Source organism: Tympanuchus pallidicinctus, unplaced genomic scaffold (assembly GCF_026119805.1).
Source record: "Tympanuchus pallidicinctus isolate F22 unplaced genomic scaffold, pur_lepc_1.0 scaffold6, whole genome shotgun sequence".
NCBI lineage: Eukaryota > Metazoa > Chordata > Aves > Galliformes > Phasianidae > Tympanuchus > Tympanuchus pallidicinctus.
The window spans coordinates 8,468,952-8,489,564 of record NW_026294780.1 but is presented as its reverse complement, the minus strand read 5'-3'; the positions used below and the strand labels follow the sequence as shown (position 1 = coordinate 8,489,564).

At 37.4% G+C, this 20,613-nt stretch overlaps 1 protein-coding gene across 2 annotated transcripts in view; it reads right to left on the bottom strand.

Moving 5' to 3' along the window:
* The window catches only part of ATP10A (ATPase phospholipid transporting 10A (putative)), a 108,124-nt gene that overhangs the window by 34,736 nt on the left and 52,775 nt on the right, over window positions 1-20,613 (bottom strand). For both annotated transcript variants that reach the window (XM_052705675.1, XM_052705674.1), the window contains exons 3-7: window positions 11,825-11,910; window positions 6,277-6,383; window positions 6,039-6,170; window positions 3,765-3,898; window positions 2,383-2,635 (exon numbers count right to left, since the gene is read on the bottom strand). In XM_052705675.1, coding sequence (XP_052561635.1) covers window positions 2,383-2,635; window positions 3,765-3,898; window positions 6,039-6,170; window positions 6,277-6,383; window positions 11,825-11,910 — 712 coding nt within the window. The remainder of the gene's footprint in view (window positions 1-2,382; window positions 2,636-3,764; window positions 3,899-6,038; window positions 6,171-6,276; window positions 6,384-11,824; window positions 11,911-20,613) is intronic.

Here is a 20,613-nt window from a genome sequence, read left to right as displayed (position 1 = left end):
CCAGAGAGCTCTGGACAAGTGGATTTCCATAATCTGTTTTATAGTAGAAAATGACTTGTTATCTTCAGCTTTTGTATATTGATATATGTAGGAAAATTTTAAATACAATCCTTCATTTGAAAGACTGAAAGAAGAGTTTGATTCCAAGTAACAAATCACTATGCCTGAATAACATTCAGATAAGGAAAGATCCAGATTATCACTGAAGTGGATGAGAAAAGGTAGATGCATTTTATTAGGTTTTCTTGCATATATGGCAGTGCCATATCACCTACAAGATCAAAATGTTTAGAATTTCCTAACTCATGAAGTCTTCAGTAAAGTCTCAGGAGGGAAGCTGGAAGGCATCCAACAGTTATATGTCCCAAAACCTCAGAGGGGAATTCAGATACTCAAGTATAAACACTGAAGAGCAGCTGACAAATAATTTGCAATTAAGCACAGAGCAATGAAATGTTATTGATGCACCTCTTATAAAGAATGAGCTGTGGTAAGCATCTTATTCTATCTAAACAAAAAGATTTAAACAATGGAGAATTTAAGATATGGTTAGAAAATCAGACAGGCAAACAGCTTAAATGAAGCCTGAATGAAGAATCATTTTTATTTCTTGATTATAGGGAACAAAAGCAGTAAAAATGATCACTAAATATGCATAAAATGACAGAGAAAGTTCTATTTTCTGTAGAGGAGAAGAAATAAAGTTTAGAATGCCTTGTGTAAACAAAATATCATTTTTAAAATACCTTTATGTCTGTGATTTTATACCAACTGAATTTAGAAATAGCCTAAACATAGGAGCAAGTGAAATGAATGACAGAAAAAAATAATTAGTTTAGCTTATTTAGCTACTTAATTTATACTTTTGTTTGTAGTGAACTGCTTTTACTGTAACCTCAAATAATGAGATGAAAGCATACATACTTAGATTTCTGTTAAATGCATTATGTTTGAGAAGAAGATCTGAAAGTTGAGCCTCAAATTCAAGAGCCTGAGCTCAGCTTCCACTGATGCTATTCAACACATAAAAATACACTTTCAGCACTGTTTTAGTTGGCAGTACCATCATCATTCCTGCATTCTGAAATTAGTACAAACAAGCAAACAATCAATGGCAAAGGAAAAAAAAGGATGAACATGGAGTACTGAGAGCAGAACTAGGAGTCCAGAAACTGCTCTTAATACTAACTCTCCTTTCTGTCTTACCTACAGTACAGAGGCAGGAAATCTTCTCTATTTTAATTCTTATTTCTCTAACACTGGCATAATAAGACTACCCAAACACCTTGGTTTTTCTGAAGAAGAGTGCAAAATGTCAGCACTACTTCAAGAGAAAAAAAGAACAATTGTCACATAATCCAAAGCTTCAAAATATTATTTATCACCTTGGAATCTTTAGATTTTTCCAGTCTATTTTAGTTATTTCTCTTATTCCGTATCTTTTTTTGCAAGCTGAACTTCCGTAATGGCTTTCAAGAAAAAATTTTAAAGCAGTGATTTTAAAATGTTCTGCTAAGAAATCTAATTTTTGCAATTAAGAATGCAATACTATAGCTATTGATATTTTCTGATACAGAAACAGAATATGATTTGAAGAATTAAAATCTGTTACGTAAAAAACAGTAACAATAAAACGTCAGAGAAAAAAAGCTTGGCACTAACTGCAAACAACTCAAAAAACAGGAAATCACTTCATTATTTTGGTAAGGTGATGAGATGACACACAGATGACAATCCCCATTTTCCCTTGTGACCAAAAATGAGTTCTCAGTGTATAATGCTGACACTTGGGCATAGTCTATCAATTGCAATGGAGTCACTCTAATGCAGTCACCTGTCACACACACAGGAACACCGAAAAGAACCTGACAAAAGTAACATAAAATATGATCTTAGGTCAGATTACATTTCCTGTGAATATAAAAGCCAGTAAGCTTGTTTATGTTTTGTTATATTATTATGTTTTCTTATTCCAGCTATTCAATCTGAGACCGATCTGGCTGCATGCTTAAAGCTGGTACTTTGCATTGTACACTTCAAATACACAATCAGTTGTGTGTTGGTGATCAGTTGTGTGTTGGTTATTTGCTTAAATTAGCCATGGGCTGAAGTGCATTACTAGACCAGAAGGTAAAGCTTGAAGCCCTAATTGTCTTGACAACATACTGTCCATGTTAGAGACATTCTGAAAAGACTGCCTTTACTAGCTGAAAAAGTCATCAAAATATAATTACATGAAAACAGTTATTATGGAGTATACTGAGTGGATACATGCAATTTCTTTTGTTTTTCTTTCTTTTTCAAGATTACAGCAATTTCTTAATCTACTTCAGATTTCACCAGAGCACAGCAGTTAGATATAAAACAAGATCATGAGCTCACCATTATCATCGTGGGAATACTCTATTCCAGAAACTGTGCATCTTCGGAAAACCATCTTATTTTCAGTAAGTGTCCCAGTCTTGTCTGAAAAGATAAACTGCACCTGACCTAAGTCTTCTGTGATATTTAAAGCTCGGCACTGCAGCTGAGAGTCTGTTTCTTCATCATATAAGTCTTTATCTTGATGAATAAAGTACACTTGGCAGATTTTAACTATTTCAATGGAAACATACAAAGAGATTGGAATCATAACCTAGAACACAGAAAAATAAAATGAATTAGGAGAAAACAGACTGAATTTGTAAAAATCTAATTTGGCAGTAGTCTAGAATGCAAAGAGGCTATGTACTTTAAATGTCTACTGTGAAGCTATCAGCACATTTGAAAACAGTCTATCTGCTGTATCAGATTAAGAAAACGTCACAAATTGCAAAGCTGAAATCCATTATTATGTCTGGAAGAGTGATTACCAAAACTTGGACAGAAATTGAACTTTTCTGGGCTAATAAGATGTGCTTGAAACTGGCCAGGAAAACATAACAAAGCAAAACAAAAAGACAGTGCAGTCAGAATCCTGTAAATGTGTTTTGCACTTGAAGAATAGAATGAATTTATTCTGCATAAATAATACACTGCTTACAAATTCCCTTAGCAGCAACAAGAAAACAGAATGAGATGTGTAAAGCTTTCCATAGGAATGAATTCTTTAGTCCTGGCATCTGCACTGCAGATTAAATGAATGAAGAAAAAAAATAATTTCTGAAGAAAGGGATATGAGAAGTTTCTCCAGAAAAGATTTCCAGCTGTTTCTTAAGGTTTGTCAAAACTTCATGAAATATCTAATTTGCATCTCAGTTTTAGCCTGCAGATGTTTGTTCACACTGACACAGAGTTAAGAACCACATTTTCTGGAAAGTGGTTAAAAATGTATATAACTTCTGTTCATACCATACTCAAAGTGGTACCCCACCTCTTTGATGTGTTTCACAGTGGGTGCATATGAAGCATGAAGCCTGTTTTCTTTCAGGTGAATCCTATCTCTTCCTACTTGTTTAAATTAAATAGAACACCTGAGTCTTTTAGGGAAGGTTAGTTTTCAAGTGTTTTTCTTCTCCAAGGCCAGTGTAGCCCTGAGACCTTACTGTGTGATCAGTGTGCTTGTTTTCAAAAAAATTTTCAATTTTCATCAGTGAATAGACCATTTACTTTCTTCCATTTAGATTTCTGTTTATATATTATCGCATTCTCTATATTTAAAATTTAAAGTGTCTAAATACATTTCTACTGTTTGTTTATCTTCTCAGTGGTAGAAGGGGTACTACACACCCCACACACACATAGAAAATCATAAATACAGGTGGCATTATGCACAACTTGGATACCTGAAAAACTATGATTGCTGTCAGAAATAAATACACTGAAGCTAGAACAGGAGACAAGTATTTGCCATCAGGTCCTGGAACATCAAAAACTGGTTTCTTCTTCTCACCGTATTGCCATACCCATAGGCCGTGACCTGCAGAAGAGTTGAAAGAGAGAAAAGTCTACAGTAACTCCAAGATATAAGGGTATATAATATAAACTAGTCGTCAGAGAAGAGTTACATAGGAAATTGATACTTGTTTTCAACTATTCAGTATGACTTGAAAGAGATTCACAAAAACCTACTTTTTTTTTTCCCAGTAGGATTTAGGGTTTAGGATAGGCATTTGTCTGGTCCTAAGGACAGTATCTACAACTCACTTTTTGGATAAACTTTATCCAAATAAAGCAATCTGGCTAGTGTAAAACAGTAGTTCAGGCTAAGAGTAGCAGCAGAGCCAACAGCAGGGAAGCAGAGGAACTAAGAACAGAAAAAAAAATAAGCTTTGTTAGAAACCTTGTGTTCTTGATCGTGATTAGTTAAATAAATATAAGGATATTATTATTTTGGGAAAAATACACTCTTGTTAAAAACAGAAGGTTGCCTTTTTAAGAAGAGTGCTAGGAATTGCAGCTAGTTTCTTCTGAGAGATGGAGGAGAGACTGAAAACAGATGTCTGATGTTCGTAAGGTTAAAATCAAGGATGAATTTCACCACCATAAGAAGTATTCATATTATTTTAATTACGCGTCAGAGAACAACAAAAGAGAAACAAAAGCCTATTTTAAAATTAATCTGTCTAGATTTTAAATTTGCCTTTACATCCTGATACAATAAAACAGCATTGAACTTCTGAAAAATACAAGCAATATTTAAGCCAATAAGGAAATTACTTTGTCTCAGTACTCCCAATATCCTCCTACTGATGGCTGTACTTCTATTCTTGATTGTACTCCCAAACCAAGAATGACCTACATCATGACTCATGACTTGTTTTATAAATATCTTGACTCAGATTTCCTCCATTTATAATGTCTCGATAGAAGATATCAGATTTGACTCTTAGAGAACACAGTTTTGCATGTGCGCAGCATCAGTCAGCTCTGGTTTTGAATCGCTCAATCGAATTTACTTCCAGCTGTGCATCGTGGTTATCACCTCCTGCACTTTGCTTTGGCCCTCTGCTGGTGGTTTCTGTCCTTGGAGCAGAAGTGACAGAGTAGACATCAGATGTGTCACCTGCTGTGTGCCCACCTATTCATATTTACACTCCCACAGCCCATTGTAGTCATGAAGCAACACAGCCTGCTGCTAGTGTTTGGGACATCGCCTGTCCTGTGGTGGTGAATGGGATAGCTGCAAGCAGGGACTCCCTGCAATTAAGCCTGCCTTCAATTAAGGTACTGCAGCACTTCAACACAACCTTGAGGACAGGGCTCTCTCACACTGAGATGCTACACCAAAGTGTCATCAACTCAGCGGAAACAAATACGAGGACTGATTCACAGCTGGAAAAAACTCATCTTTAAGCACTATTTGACAGTACCTGGAAAAAGGCATGCTGAGATTTATTAAAATGGCATAAGACTGTTATTAAACTACACTGTGGTTGTTAGGAAACATTCTAATGTTTCCGACGCATGACTCACACACAAACACAAGAGAACACACAAACATTAGGGATATGGAATTCATATGCAATATATTAACAATCATTTTGGATGCCAGATAATAAGAAACTCATTTCCTTCTTACAAACAAGTTAAAAAAAAGCCTGAAGAGTATTAAGCTCAGTATTTCCTTAAACACTCTAGGAAGTCCAGAGGATCTTCTAATTGGATTTATGAAGATTTAGACATTTACAGATTTCTTCAGTTTCAAAGCTGCAGCCTTGAGTTAATAAATAGTACTGGGGAACAGCACTGTGCTAATTATGTTTACTCTCTGGTCATAAATTGATCTGTTGGCTGACTAAGGCATGTTATACTCTACCATCTGTAATTTTGAGGTCACTATAAGCCTATAAAGTGGCTTCTTTTGGACTTGTCATTTTTGGAAGTGATAGAATGTATGCATCTGAATCTCGGATATTAATGACTTACACTTGATTGAAACTAAGAATCCATTTAGACAATCCTGTGTATTAAAAAATAATCATTTCAAGGAATAAAATGTAATCAAAAAGCAGCTATATGGATTTTATGTTTCTGCAGATACACGTTTTTGCTGAAGCTAAGCACGTGAATCTCAAGAGAGTCTGATAGTTAAGTTTCTATTTTTAAAGAGCACTTACCAATGGCAGAAAACAGACACATGATGAGAAGTATAAGGATACACCAAAGGACATCAGCATTCATCTGTCTTTCAAGCTTACTGCGTTTATAGCGAGGTCCATTATTATTTAACAAAGCTTTGGTCTCATGCCCTGCAAAAGCAATTGCGTCAAATGATGTAATAGGGATTCCTGTCTGTATTTTAAGGAAACTATAAAAAGGCAAGTGTGCTTAGTCAGACAGAAAAGCAATTTTTACCTGCATAGATTACAATTCCTACAACTTCTTCTGTATTTCTAATAGTACATCCACGTAACAAAAGATTTTCTTTGAACAGTCCATCCTTTTTTCCACTTTTATGTACACTGCAGAAAATTTAAAAGCAGAACAAAGCACAGCATGTCAAAACATTAAGCTTGTTAAATCATACTCTGTAATACAACAAGCCAAGGAAACATCTTCAGAGTTTAAAAAAAAAAAAAAAGTTTTCTCAACCTGACGGTGAAATATTCCCTTAGATCTTCCTCCTGGGACAATCGTCTGGCAGACTTTGAAAACTGAGAATCCCTACCCAGGAATCCCAGACATGCAGCAGTGCAGCTGAGCACCACCAATGGCTCTGGCTAGGCTGTGGGATATGCAAATGTACTGGACAAACGTTCAGTAGATATGAAGGCCAAATCTACAGCAACTATACAGCCAGTTCTATGCTTTGAAAATGCATTAAACTTTTCGTGCATGTACAAATTCTGCTTGTGCAATCACAGTAAACTCAATCCATCTACGGAGCAGATGTGTAGTGCATAATGCTTACACAGCGTTCATATGTTTTTATCAAAGAAATATGGGGAAATTGGGAAAGGGCAGGGCTTCAGATACAGTGGCACTAAGATACTTAGAAAGACTGATAGTGTATATCAGTCAGTTTAGTGAAAAAGAAAGGAAAAAATTTCGGAGAGTTCATCAATAAGGGAGATTGCTTTCAGAAGTGTCTCGCTGTGTAAGAAAGATGAAATGGCATGCACTCTGATGACTGCATGCACCAAAGCGCATGAGAAAAGTGGAACAATACTACATTTTCACTACAACTTCTTACTTTCTGCTCTGTATAGACTGACTCAAATTTCAGTTGACTGAGAACTGCAGAAAACAGCCTTATGAGAATTAACTGCTGAACAATAACAGCTATTAAAGCATAGGGTTAGAATGTTTTATTAGGTAAGAAAGACAAACCTAATAATCATTTCAGACCTCTTCTACATGAATAAAATGTAATTTAACAGTAGTATACTAATGCCTCAGAGCAGATGAAAGCAATCTGAAATGTGTTCTGCCCCTGCAGAGTAGCATAATCATCACACTTCCAAATTCTAAAAACTCCAACAGCAATAGGAAACTAATAAAAGCTCAGAGTTTAAGAGAAATCCTGGAAAACCCTAATGTGTTATGCTAAAATTAACAGTATTATAACACCAAACTTTATGGCTACCTGGTTTTGAATGTTTAAAATAGCGTCCCCTGAAATCTGCAATCTATCTTAAAACTGTGACTTCTACAAAAAAGTGGATTTCATAAGGAAAAAACTTCTGCTTAGCCCAACCTCCCCATGGGCTTCATGTATGAGAAGAGGTTTTGTTCAGCAAATATCTGTAACTCACTGTTTCACCCTTTGCCAAGAGAGCTTTAAAAATTGGGGGCTGCTGTATGTCAATAGGTACAAATACTGATTACCAGCTGGAGAACTATCCACATTTTGCTGGACTTGTACCATGGGGAATAATTTTGTAATGAATCCATAGTGCACAAAATACACTATTACTGGGATTCTGCCATTTGCTCTTTAAGATGGAACTGTGCTTTAACCTTCCTTCCTCATAAATGGATGTTAGTTTGAGTTCCCAATTCAGTTTCCAAATCACACTTATGACTTCTTTTAATAAATGGACTTGATAAAGACAAATCTACTTAGGAAGTAATGGCTTTGGCTTATGATTTTATAGCCTTCATTGGTTCTTTACTATTCTTGACTGTAACAGTGGACTGTGATAGGCATACTGCAGACAGCATGATTACTTGTGTGCTTGTTCTACACAATTAGATAGTTGTTCTTGCTTATGTTGTACCACATCTGATCCTGCTGAAGTTAACCCTGAGGTGCCAAGACCTGCCAACCTTCACTCACTGAACCTTCTCACCACAGCCCATCCTCACATGCACCTTGCACTGCTTTTTATGTTCTCATATTCACATGAAGTCGACCAAATCATCTGTTCTTTAAGAAACATGGATGAAATCAATGTGCTGTTGTAGAAACAACTCTCCTGGTTTAACATGGGAACTCAAATACAACCTGAGGACAGCTCACATCAGCCTTCTGTTATGTTTTCCCTTGGAACTTAGCCAGCGCTAAATAGCAAGGTGACCTATCAATCCTGTATTCAGAAGACAGTATTTTCTTTCCTTCCCTCGTGTCTCAGATTTCTTACAAAGCAAGTAGTGGAGCTGTTTGCTTTCCAGTACTTGAGAATCACAAAGAAAACACTCTGCAGTCTTCAAGGTGGCCTCAGTGTCACCATTGAAAAGAACCTTCCTGACTCTCAGTGTTGACTGAAATGTATTCTCATGGACTTTGTACCACTAGATTTTGTCAGAGAGACACTGACATGTACAGTAATGTATTTTTTTATTCAAAAGATTGTAATGTGATTTTCAATTATTTTGGCTTTGCAAACTCAGGTCAAGCTTTGAAACAGAAATGCGGGTATTGCACTCTACAACTACCTGAAGGGAGGTTGTGATGAGGAGGAGTTTGGCCTCTTCTCCCAGGCAACAAGCAGGACTTGGGAAAATGGCTGCAAGTTGAACCAGAGGAGGTTTAGGTTGGACATGAAGAAAAACTTTTTCTCTCAGAGAGTGGTCAGGCACTGGAATGGCTGCCCAGGGAGGTGGTGGAGTCACCGGCCCTGGCTGTGTTCAAGAGGTGCCTGGATGAGGAGCTACGAGATATGGTGTAGTTTGTGATAGCAATAGTAATCAGAAGATGGTTGGACTAGATGATCTTACAGGTCATTTCCAACCTTGATATTCTATGATTCTATGATTCCTATTATTGCTAGTATTTTTACTTCCCACATTCACTTTGGAACTTTCCAAGCAAATCTTTTGATACTGAATGGTTAGATACAGGTTTCTGTACTTTTCTTACAAAAAAGCCTTTTACCTTTCAGAGAAAAGCTGAGAAGCTGGAATGCAAACTATGACTTCCCCTCTTCCCTTGCACATATACACATAAGAAAGGTAGGAACAAGATTTTAAGGCCAATTTTGTTATTTTTGGAAGCCGGTACAGAATTTTTGAATTTTTGCTGTGCATACTGTACATACTCTGGCTAGACCCAAGCAGGCCGAGGTCATGTTAGGTTTTACACTATTCTTTTTACCCAGAAGATTCCTTGCAGAGTAAATACGCTTGCGATATGCAAGGGTGCAGAAACAGCAGGGAAGAACTGAAGCAAGCACTTAAGAACAGGCAGTCTCCCTGCTCATCTGCACACCCGGAGTGTGATCAGTGCAGGTCATGTCAATGTCACTAAAGAAGTTATATGTAGTAATTTGTATGATACTATTTTGTAGGCATAGGATAGGGCCAGGTCTGTCTCAACGCATTTTGCAGTATTTTTCTTGGTTTGGATTATCATATCTTTTCTCACTATGAGCTGTCAGTGCTACACTGCTTATCTATAATGATCACAGTTCAGAATTTTTACAATATGCACACTCAAACATTTCTATTCCTCTAAAAAATTGTCAACGTAGACATTACAACTATATTTTATATTTCAAGCAGGAAAAGATGATAGACTTCTTTAAAAATAGAAAGCTACTGTGCTCACAGCATCCTTATTTAAATAGCCTAGTAGCATTTCTTTTCAGCTGAGATACTTTCAACTAGGAGCTATCTGAATCTGTCTTTCAAGCAGTCACCACTGGTAAGATTTTGAATTAAGATCTGATTTTGACACGGCAATTACGTGCCTCAATTTAGATGTGCTAATTACTATTCATCTTGCTAACATGAAATATAGCCATGATTTCATGATGCTAATGAAGAAAATCAAAAACAGAAGGGAAAAAAAAAACCCTCTCCATTGACAAACTTGGAGTCTGAGAGTTTATTTGTTGACAGTTGGTCTCTCTTCCCTTCAAATGTCCCGTGGACCTTTAGTTGTAAATGTTTTGGAGCATAGTTGATGAGACCTGGAAATCGTCTTATGCTTTCTGTCAGATTCACAAATGATATCTTGACTTTTTGTTGTGTATTTGTTAAACAGCCTTCCAGAACATTCTGTGGTGTTACTTGCTACATAACTCATCTCTGTAACTTACACGATACTGAACTTTTTCACAAGGAGTACATAAATAAATACATAATTGAAGACAAATTTATGCGTACCTTCTACAGCCTTCTCTGTTCAGACCTAGTGAAAGATATCCTAGTCCAAGAACTAGGTGATCTTTAAAGGTGTCTTTCAATCCCAACCATTCTATGATCTTATGCTCAGTATTTGGGAACTGAGATTCAAACACAAGAAGTGTGAAAGATAAGCTGCCAAACTTTCCATTTCCATATCTGGAAATGTCATTTCTGGAGTACAGCAGGCTCTCTATTAATGTAGACAGTTCCACACTCTCACACAGTAATGTCTAATACTAAACTTTTATCTTTCCATGTACTGTAGCACATTGTGCTGTTAAATAAAGGAACACATTTTCCCACACTACAACTTGACGCAGTTTTGAAAAAGCTAGCCTGATTCACACCAGTTGACAGTACATCCTACACAATTTGTGACATCTGAGAGTAGTAACTGAGCTGGTAAATTGCATCATTATTAAAAACTCCCTAAGCCCCAGCAATTTTCAATCCTTATACTATTTATGCAATTCAATACTGCTCATCACTCCTAATCCAGATGATAAATTATGGTATTCTATAAAAGAATTAGTGTCTGTTTAGCTCTTTTCATTAAAATGTAGACCAAAAAAACGCAAAACATTCCTAGGATTTCATGTTGCATGAAGTTAATGACACTAGAAAAACATAAGAGTGCATCTCTTAAGTCACCGCTAGTGCTGGTGTGTCCACACACTACAGTCCAGGCTACATTAGAAGGAAAGCACTGTGTACATACTAAAACATTTTTCACTTGTTTCTGAGCAGAACAAATTGGCCAGGGATGAGCACCCAGTTAATGCAGCTCTGTTTGTTTAGAACTGTTAAGTGGTTGTACGTGACTCTGCATGGTAATGCACAAGTATGCCCATTGTATGAGCCAATTGTTTTATTTGGTCTGAATGAGGAAAGGAATATTGCCATAGCTGGACAAATATCAGTTTCACATCCTGATTTTCCTCAATGATGCTCATATTAAAAGAAACATCAAACAGACAAATCTTCGTAAAAAGAGAGTAAAACACTGTGCTTGTTTATAGGCTCTCTTGGACTCTTGGACTGCTTTTCTATTTCCTACAACTTCCAAATTGACTTATTTTTATCTATGGGGAGAGGGAAAGGGAGAAGAGTAGCTGCAACTACACTGCTTCATACACTCATTCTGGAATGTAAACTGATTCTAGAGTGTAACCTAATCAAAGCCAATAACTACACCACCTCCCTCAGAGGAGAGGTTATTCAGTAGTGACAATGACACAGCTTATATAACACAGACCAAACCAAAACAGCATGTATTTTGTTCTGTATTAGAGGAAGGGAGTGTATACCAAAGGATATTACATGAAATACTCACATGGAACCTCGAAACCTACTTAAGTCGTTGTTAGGATTCTCACATTCAATGACACTGGTGAACTTCAAGGGGTCAAATTCTGAGTCCTGAAATAAAAGAAGTATTAATTACTTATTGCAAAGACTTGTAAATTATATCCAGAATCACTTTCTTAAATAGCTTTCTCAATATCTATCAATAGCTATCTCAATATCTATCCAGTTTTTTTCCAAAGGCAGTCAGATTAATGACAGTGATCACAGGCACTGAAAATCAAAGGGATCTGAGGAACACCAAACTTCTGCAGGCACTTTGCAAAGTCTCTCTTACTTTTTTATGAAAGAGTATGGGCTTCTAAGGGTACTATTATTATTGTTTTATGGCAATAATAAATAAATTAATCTACTACAGTAAATTAGACACATATAACAAAATAACTATTTACTAATTAACACTTAAAACCTTGGTTCTCTAGCTCGTTAGTCTGAAGCTGGTATTTTTGCTGACTGTAGATTTATTTTCCTGTAGGCAACACCTTGTTGTATTGGAGTTAAAACATCCTATCACAGCATAATGATTTGATTTTGTTAAATAAAAATCAAAATTCTTTGACAGATTAAATAGACCACGCAGTTAAATGAGAGATGCCTGGTTCAGCTGCTGGGACATCTGTTTGTCTCCAGAAATGCAGACTGCCATTAGGAAACTGCTTTGCCCACCCTCTGAATGAAAGAATCAATTATGAATCATCATTTTATTCAACTTTCAGTTGATAACACTGCAAATATTATGTTTTATAATGGTTTCGCTGAGCAGCTGTAGACTCCAACTACTACCTTTAAGACTATTTTATAGGAAGGGCTTCCTGAGAAATAGTAATCAAAAGGCAAAAGTTTCAGCTCTCTTTTCAGCTTCTCTAAAATGCACAGGTGTCTGAAAATATGTATACTTTTTTAATATTGGTTTTATTTAGAAGAAGTAAAAGAAGCTATTTGTAAGTAATAAATAAGAGACCAGAGGATATGCTAGGATCACAATCAATGGTACTCTTTAAAAGGAGGTGAAGAATTTCACCAAATGCCTTTGGAAGAAAGACCAACTTACAGTACATAGGAGACAATTCAGACCACCCAAATCTGACACTGTTGGAAACCTTTACTGTAATTTTGAGAAACAAGAGATGTTAAGTGAACTGGGAAGCTGGGCAGTCATTTTGAGATAGCTACAGCACAAAAAAGTGAAGAATCTCTTTTATTTGCAAAATTGAACTTGTAAACAAGGGGGAAAAAGGAATAAAAACAGAGGGCAGCTTTGAGCAAAGAATAAAATTGCCACGCTGAGAATCTGACTTCCTAAATTATATCGAAGTTGGCAGTCAGGTACCTGAGACTTAGCAAGAAATCCAGATGATCTCCACACCAACTGTTGGTATTTAAGTTCACTGGATATTTCTCTTGGTCAGCCTTAAACTTCTCTAGGTGACTGAGCTTGATTCTGGAAACGTTCAGTAGTATCTACTCCTATGGAGGAACCTGAACTTCTATTAGACTTCAGAATAGAGCAGAACCCGTAAAGCTGCATGTTCACCTTCTTTGAGCCTTATTCCTCAGCTACTAAAGCTATTAGTAGTCCCAAGGAAAGAACTGCTGGTTGGAACACATAATGTGAAGCTTCCAGGTCTCAGCATCTGACATCTGTTACCACATCTCTTAACCCGTGCACTACTTGTGTCTTTGCCTTCTGCTTTGTAAGGTTCATATCTACAGATGATGCACCATCACCAAAGTATGGGAAAAATAATCTACAAATACTGCTAAAAGTCTTTCAGAAATGAACTCTCTCTTTCTTTAAGTATTGTGGTAAAGAAGAACCAACACAGTAGATTAAATAGCATTTGCAAATTGGAGGGGAAGAATAGACTGGAAAGGGAAGCATGACTTTCTTTTTGTTAAAATACACACACTGATAGAAGTGTTTGTTCCTTTAGCACAAATTTTCATTCAGCAGTCCTAAAACAAGAAAAGAAAGAAATCTTAACACCTTTGCTGGATGCCTCTGAGAGAATTCTGGAGACACTTTATAACAAAAAACAGTGTAATCAAATGCAACCTTTCTCTGGCTGCTAAACTCATCACAGACATTGCATGCCTTTCTATGCCATACAGATGTATTAACATTCACTTTTACAGCTGAACTTCCGTTTTGCTATGAATTCATGTCAGCAAAGCCAACAACTTTACAAATAAGAAAAAAATCTGCTTAGAAACTAGAGATAAGGTCTTCACAAACTAAAAAAAAAAAAAGAAGGAAGGATCTTGAAGATCTCTTCCAAGATTATAGAGGACTAAACCTACCTGACCCCTATACCACTACGATGCAACATGCTCTTTCTCCTGTTTGTTAGGTTCTTTGTGTTTATGACTCAGTTTTGGAACAAAAAGTTCCCAAATCGTTAAATCTAACTGTCTGTGTATTTGTGTTCTGTTACAATTAACTTGAAATACGTGATTATGATCTTTAATCAGATAATATCCGGGAGGGGAAAAAATCCAATTAGAATAGTAGTTTACGTAAGGGAACAAAGCTGCTAAATTCTGATTTGCTGCAAAGGCTCCTCAGCTGATTAATAAATCAAATAGCTGCAACTCTTCCATGTGAAATGGAAGTGTAGATTTACACTGTATATTATAGCAACAGCAGTGTTTTGATGTGAAAATGCTTTTGGAAAATGAAAGAACAAATATGTTACACTGCCTGTGTGGTTATAAAGCTAACATAAGATTTCACAGTGATCAAAGTTCTGTTCTTCTTTATACTGATATCCACACTTCAGTAACAAACAAAACATAAACTGTGATAATATTCTAATAATACTCAAAAGCTGTGGGAAGCTGCAGCTAGAAGGAAGTTAAAAAAACGCTGTTTTTCTAGTGCATGAAACATGACTTCTGTTGTTTTCTAGGTAAAAGTACATGAAAAAAAAAAGAAACTCTCCACTAGTACCTTTAATTTTTCTCTGTTAAGACACAGGCTACATGATCAAAACATGGTCTAAAACAGCACTTCCCGAAATCTTTGTGCAGTGGTTATCTCCTGTGCTAGATTGTCAGGTGTTTTACTTCCCACATACAGAACTGGTAGCTATTAAACCTGCCATATCGTGAAGAGAATGCAGAGTTCCAAGATTAGCCAGATTGGTATCTGAACTCAGGCTTTCCAGCACCTAGTTTCCCTAAAAATTTGACTTATTTGTCTCCAAGTAGACATATAACATCAGACCACTCACAAAAAGCAGCCGGAGGTGATTTTTTTCTTTTTTAGCATACATATTATACAGTGTGTACACCTATGTACCTTTGCATGTCTGCCAGGCTTGTGTCTTGCAGGCTCTTGATTTGAACAACTGACTTTCTGGTTGAAATAAATCTGAGAGATTTGCTGACTGCACATAACTTTGTCCCAGAGTTTCACACAAAATTTTTGGATAGCAAGGGCTAGGGCTAAATTATCACAGAATGATTAAGGTTGGAAAAAACCACTAGGAGCACCCAGTCCAACCATCAGCCCACCCCCACCTTGCCCACTGGCCACGTCCCTCAGTGCCATATCCACATGGTTCTTGAACACCTCCAGGGACGGTGACTGCACCACCTCCCTGGGCAGCCTGTGCCACTGCATCACCACTCTTTCTGAGAAGAAATTGTTCCAGAACCTTCCCTAGCAAAACTTAAGGCCATTATGTTCATGTCAGTAAAATTTTTCTCTTAAACAATTTGTACTTCTTCATATTCTCGTATTCTGCTAGAATATCAATCTACATTAATACCATTATTTCTATGGGTAAGTCCCCGTAAACCACAAGTAAGGCAAAATATCCTGCTGATCCTTTAAGCAGAGTTCCTACTATAGGCTTAATTCAGGGCACAAACTGATGGTCGTTAGGACATTACAGAAAAGTATGTTTGAAAGGATACATGAAGATCATTAGAAAAACAAAGCCTGAAAGAAGGACTAGAAATGTTTATACTAATTTATGTGAGTGTCAACTTAGAGAAAAGAAGACAACATGAGCACCACACATTCCAAAGTCTAAGTAAAGCCAAATACATTAAATTACTCTAAAGGAAAAAAGAAACAGCAACCAGTACTCAAAAAAGTTTTTAAACCTGTGTTAATGCTCAAAGGTTGCATGCAATCATATTCCCTCCAGTCCAATCAAACACTCTTGAAACTGTGGAAGATCTTCAGTATGAGAGACAGATGACATTTAGGAGCCAAGAAATGCAGTTTTGTCTTGCATGAAGCCAAAAAGGGAATCCTTGTTTTCTTTTCATTTGAGGAAACAGGACCGGTGTAAACTTCTCTGCCCACGCTGTTCATGCTATCTTAGCACTTGCAGATTCATGAAAAAAAAAAGATTAATTTCACTCTTTTCCAAATGTTAGGTATTGCTCCTGCTTTTTTGACACAACACACACACAGTTCCAAGTATCATTCATCTGGGCTCCAATTTTGTTCTCTGTTGTCTTCCAGGCTGACGCTGTTCCTTACGTTGGGTTCTAATTTCACATCACCATCACGGTGTGACAGCAATATCACCCTGCAACAGGGCTCCAAGATATACCAGCTGCACACTGACAAGAGTATGCAAAGTTTTTTGAAACACTGAACACAAGAAATGTGTCTGCTTGCCTTTGCTCTGGTGAATGCAAGGAATGGCTGGATGGCTGGTAAAAAATGTCTTAAAAACTGGATGATCACAGGCTTTTGCATGGGGGATTATGAGATGAAATTGGCGTCAGGCCTCATACAATAACATGTGGAACCCAGGAAACTGTTACTGTGACTATCACAGTACAACCCAATTCTGCTTACACAGGTAAATCGTAATTAGGTTTTGAAATATGTGAAACAGGTTTCAATCATTTCTTTCCATATGGCTTGAGAGTTCCAGAAATATAGAAATTAATAAGTACATTATTTTGTCACTTACAAATGCACGTTCACGCATATCCCCACATCATGGCTGTTTATATCCTGTACTACAAAGCTTTCAGTGACTACAGATTATCCACTTCACCCAACCAATAAGAATTCTTTCGTTTTGAAAACGGGAGAAAAAAGTGATGGAGAAGATACTTCAGAAGAATGAAGACCACTTCTTTCTTAATTCTTCTGCCATATCACAGCATACCAAAAAGAAAAAGAAAAAAAAAAAGAAAAAGAAAAAAAAAGAACATATTTCACACAGTTAAGAAACTGATTTTCATCCAATGCTTGACTTCAGATTTTGACTTTGCCAAAGTAGCCTCAGTTCATCACCTTTCTTTCAAAAAGTGCTGACATTTTAGTAACTTGTAAGCATTTCTGAAAGGTTGAAACTTGTCAAAAGGACACACAATGGTATTTATATTAGTTACTCAGGGATATATTTATGTACTTGGGGATTCCACATAATGTATTTAATTTCTTCAGGAATCTTCTTGCCAGGTAGACACCTAGTGCCCTGCCCATAAATCTCACTCCTTGAAATTTCTTAACACTTAAAAGAATTCATTTCTACTCTGAATTCGGTAATGGAAAAGCTTGTTTTCCTTATGTAAGTAGACTTAGTCAGATTGCAAAAATCTGTTAAATACTGATTCCTTCAAAGCTGAATTTCAAATTAAAGTTCATTTAAACAGCAGATGTAAGGGGTTTTGTGACTAGGCTTTAACAATGTTCTACTGAAACCTATTAAGCCTGATAAGGAGTTCCATTTAAAACAATAAGGTAGGTCTACAATAATTGGGATGTGTCTCTGGGGGAAGCACAAATGCACAAAGGAGAGGAAAACATATGGGAAAGCTAAAGGAAAGGTGTTTTTTTAAAAAATTTTTCTTAAAACAAGCCACTGTCCCTTATCTCTCTGGTGACTGTTGATATACCACTCTGTGAAAAGCTTATATCCTAACAAGGCAAAGTGTTGAGGGCAAGAAAATGTTACAATGCCTATTTTACAGAGTGAGAAACGAATAGGTAGACAGATCCAGTAATTACAGGCTTCTGTCTCAGAAAAAGGCAATGGAATTTAGCTCTCTCCATCATGACTTTGGAGCTGTGAGATCATTCTGAATCTCTACATTGAAATGTCAGCCCTTCCAGCACTGCTGGCAACCTCGCAAAACTGTCAGAGCTCAAGAAGCAAAACATGCTGCTCTGCCAAATGAGTTAGTTCGACAATTATGGTGTTGAAACAACACATTCCCCTTCGTTAAATGTGTGCTGCACAGGAGATTTAATGGCCTGTTAGTAATAGTAATGATGCACAGTTATTAAAAGATTTTCCTTTATTAATCTGCCCTACTTTACTGCTGCAGAAACCAGAGTTTGATGTTCGGTCCTTCCTTCCAGTAGGACAGCACGTGAACATCAGGATGCCCTTGGATGACAGTGTCAACTACTTTTTTTTTATCATATTCTGTTTATTTGCTATGGTATGGAACTTATCCAGACTTTCCCCCGCAGTACAGTTGCTGGATAAGGGCTCTGGGGTATACGTCTGGAGGAAACAAGAAGGGAGAAATGGAGTGATGGGGACAACTCAGAGGAAATATTTAACATACAGTGATCTGCCACAGGCAGAAGAAAATAGGTTTCCAGTTTAAAAGCTTTTAAGTGCAATGAGAATGCATCTCCTCAATGCATCAGTTCATCCCAGTACTGTTTTATTTAGTAGTATCCTGCATTTACGCTATAAAACTAATCTGACCTTTTATTAACATGCATTTGGAATTACATATTGATTTTACATATCCAAACCATGCAGACTGTTTATATACTAGAACACTGAAATGTTTTAACGTCAAAACTGCATTAGTCATTGGCAGAATTTATCTGTGCCACTAATTCACAAGAAAAGGAAGAAGCAGTTTGATCTATGCTATTTAGGAACGAAACAGATCCAGTTGTACATCAGAATTTAATAGTTTAGTTTTCCACACTGACAACTTCTATAACTGTTTTTTTTTCAGTAGTATTTGTTTAAATGGAACAGAGATGTTCAGTATTTAGGAACACTGAAACAGCAGAGCAAGGCAAATATCTGCTAGGGGGTTGATCTTCCTCTTGCTGACTTAAGTTTTCCCCTTTGCAGAAAATAGCACGAGGGAACAGCACAGTAGTCAGTCTGCAGTGAAAGAAATGCGTTGCTAATAAGGTATTGGAAGACCCTGTATGTACATGCAGCCCAGAAGGCCAACTGTATCCTGCATCAAAAGAGGGGTGGCCAGCAGGGAGAGGGATGTAATTGTCTCCCTATACTTCGCTCTTGTGAGGCCCCCTCTGGAGTACTGCATTCAGTTCTGGGGCCCCGAGAACAAGGATGTGGAACTGCTGGATGGGCTTCAAGGACTATGAAGATGATCAAAGGCTTGGAGCAGCTCTTGTACAGAGGCAGATTGAGGGAGTTAGACATTCAGCCTGGTGAAAATAAGGCTATGGGGAGACCTCATTATGGCCTTTCAGTACTCAAAGGGAGTTTGTAAGGAGGAGGGATAGACAGTGACAGGACAAGGGAAATGGATTTACATTTAAATACAGGAGATTTAGATTAGATGTTAGGAAGAAATTGTTTACTCAAAGGGTGGTGAGGCACTGTAACAGGTTACCCAGAGAAGCTGTGGATGACCCATCCCTGGAGGCATTCAAAGCCAGGGAAAAAAGCAGTCCTAATGAAAACAGACCTTTCATTTTGAATATTACAGGGCAGCATCCATGCTGGCACTGTTACAGTTTCATCACCCTTTCCACGTGTGTCTTCAGCAAGCAGTTATAAACCCGAGAAACATATCAGGCTGGTTGCTGGCATGCTGTCTGCACTTCGAATTTTGTCTTGTAGGAAAGTCTTTCATCTCTCACCTTCATCTTCTCTCCGTATGCAAACAGCACTGAGAATGCACCTTCTCCACTTCACCCTGGCTGTTTCACTACATTCCCCATTCCCCTGCTGATGGGCTGGGTGACAGAATGGGAAGATTAACAGCCGCTCCAGGAGCAGCAAGGCTGTGGCTGACATGTATATGCATGACAGAAGCTGGGAGAACTACAGAGCACTTCAGGCAAGAGCTTTGCTTTCTGCTCTGTGCTCGTCTGTTATCCATTCTACTGATCAAACTCCTTTTCGATCAACACGTTCAAGACTGCAGAACCAAAGGGAAACACACAAGTGCACCTCTTCATAAACTCAAGGAATTCAATGGGTGATTTATTTAGATGCCAACTGGTCGTACAGTTTTCATGAAAAGAAATTCATGATGGCCTTGAAAGCTGCAAAATGGGACAGCAGAGCTGGAAAATGGTCTGAGGGGGATGAACATGAACCACATGGGTAGAGATTAAGGTTCAGTTCTCTATTCAGGGCTCCAGCCAGCATCATGCTTCGGCACACACAGTGGTTAGGAAGGTCCTGTTTGGTCTTCTCTTCACTGACTCCATGTGTGTCATTACGTAAGCATGGACCTAAAGTGTACATGAATGCCAGCTGCTGGCTAAGAGAACAACAGAACAGAAGAGCCCCTCACTCTCATATAAACATCTTACACTGGCTATCTTCTTTGGTTCCTTACGGAAGTACTCATGATTACAAAAATTCAATAAAGATGTAGAAGTGCAACCAATGAGAAAAAATGTCAGAAGTAAGACAACAGGGAGATAGAACATAAATAAATAAATATGTTTCTTTGTGTATCTTTCTTCTTCCATGATATTATAGAGTCATAGAATCATTTGAGTTTGAAGAGACCCTTAAAGGTCATCTAGTCCAACCCCCT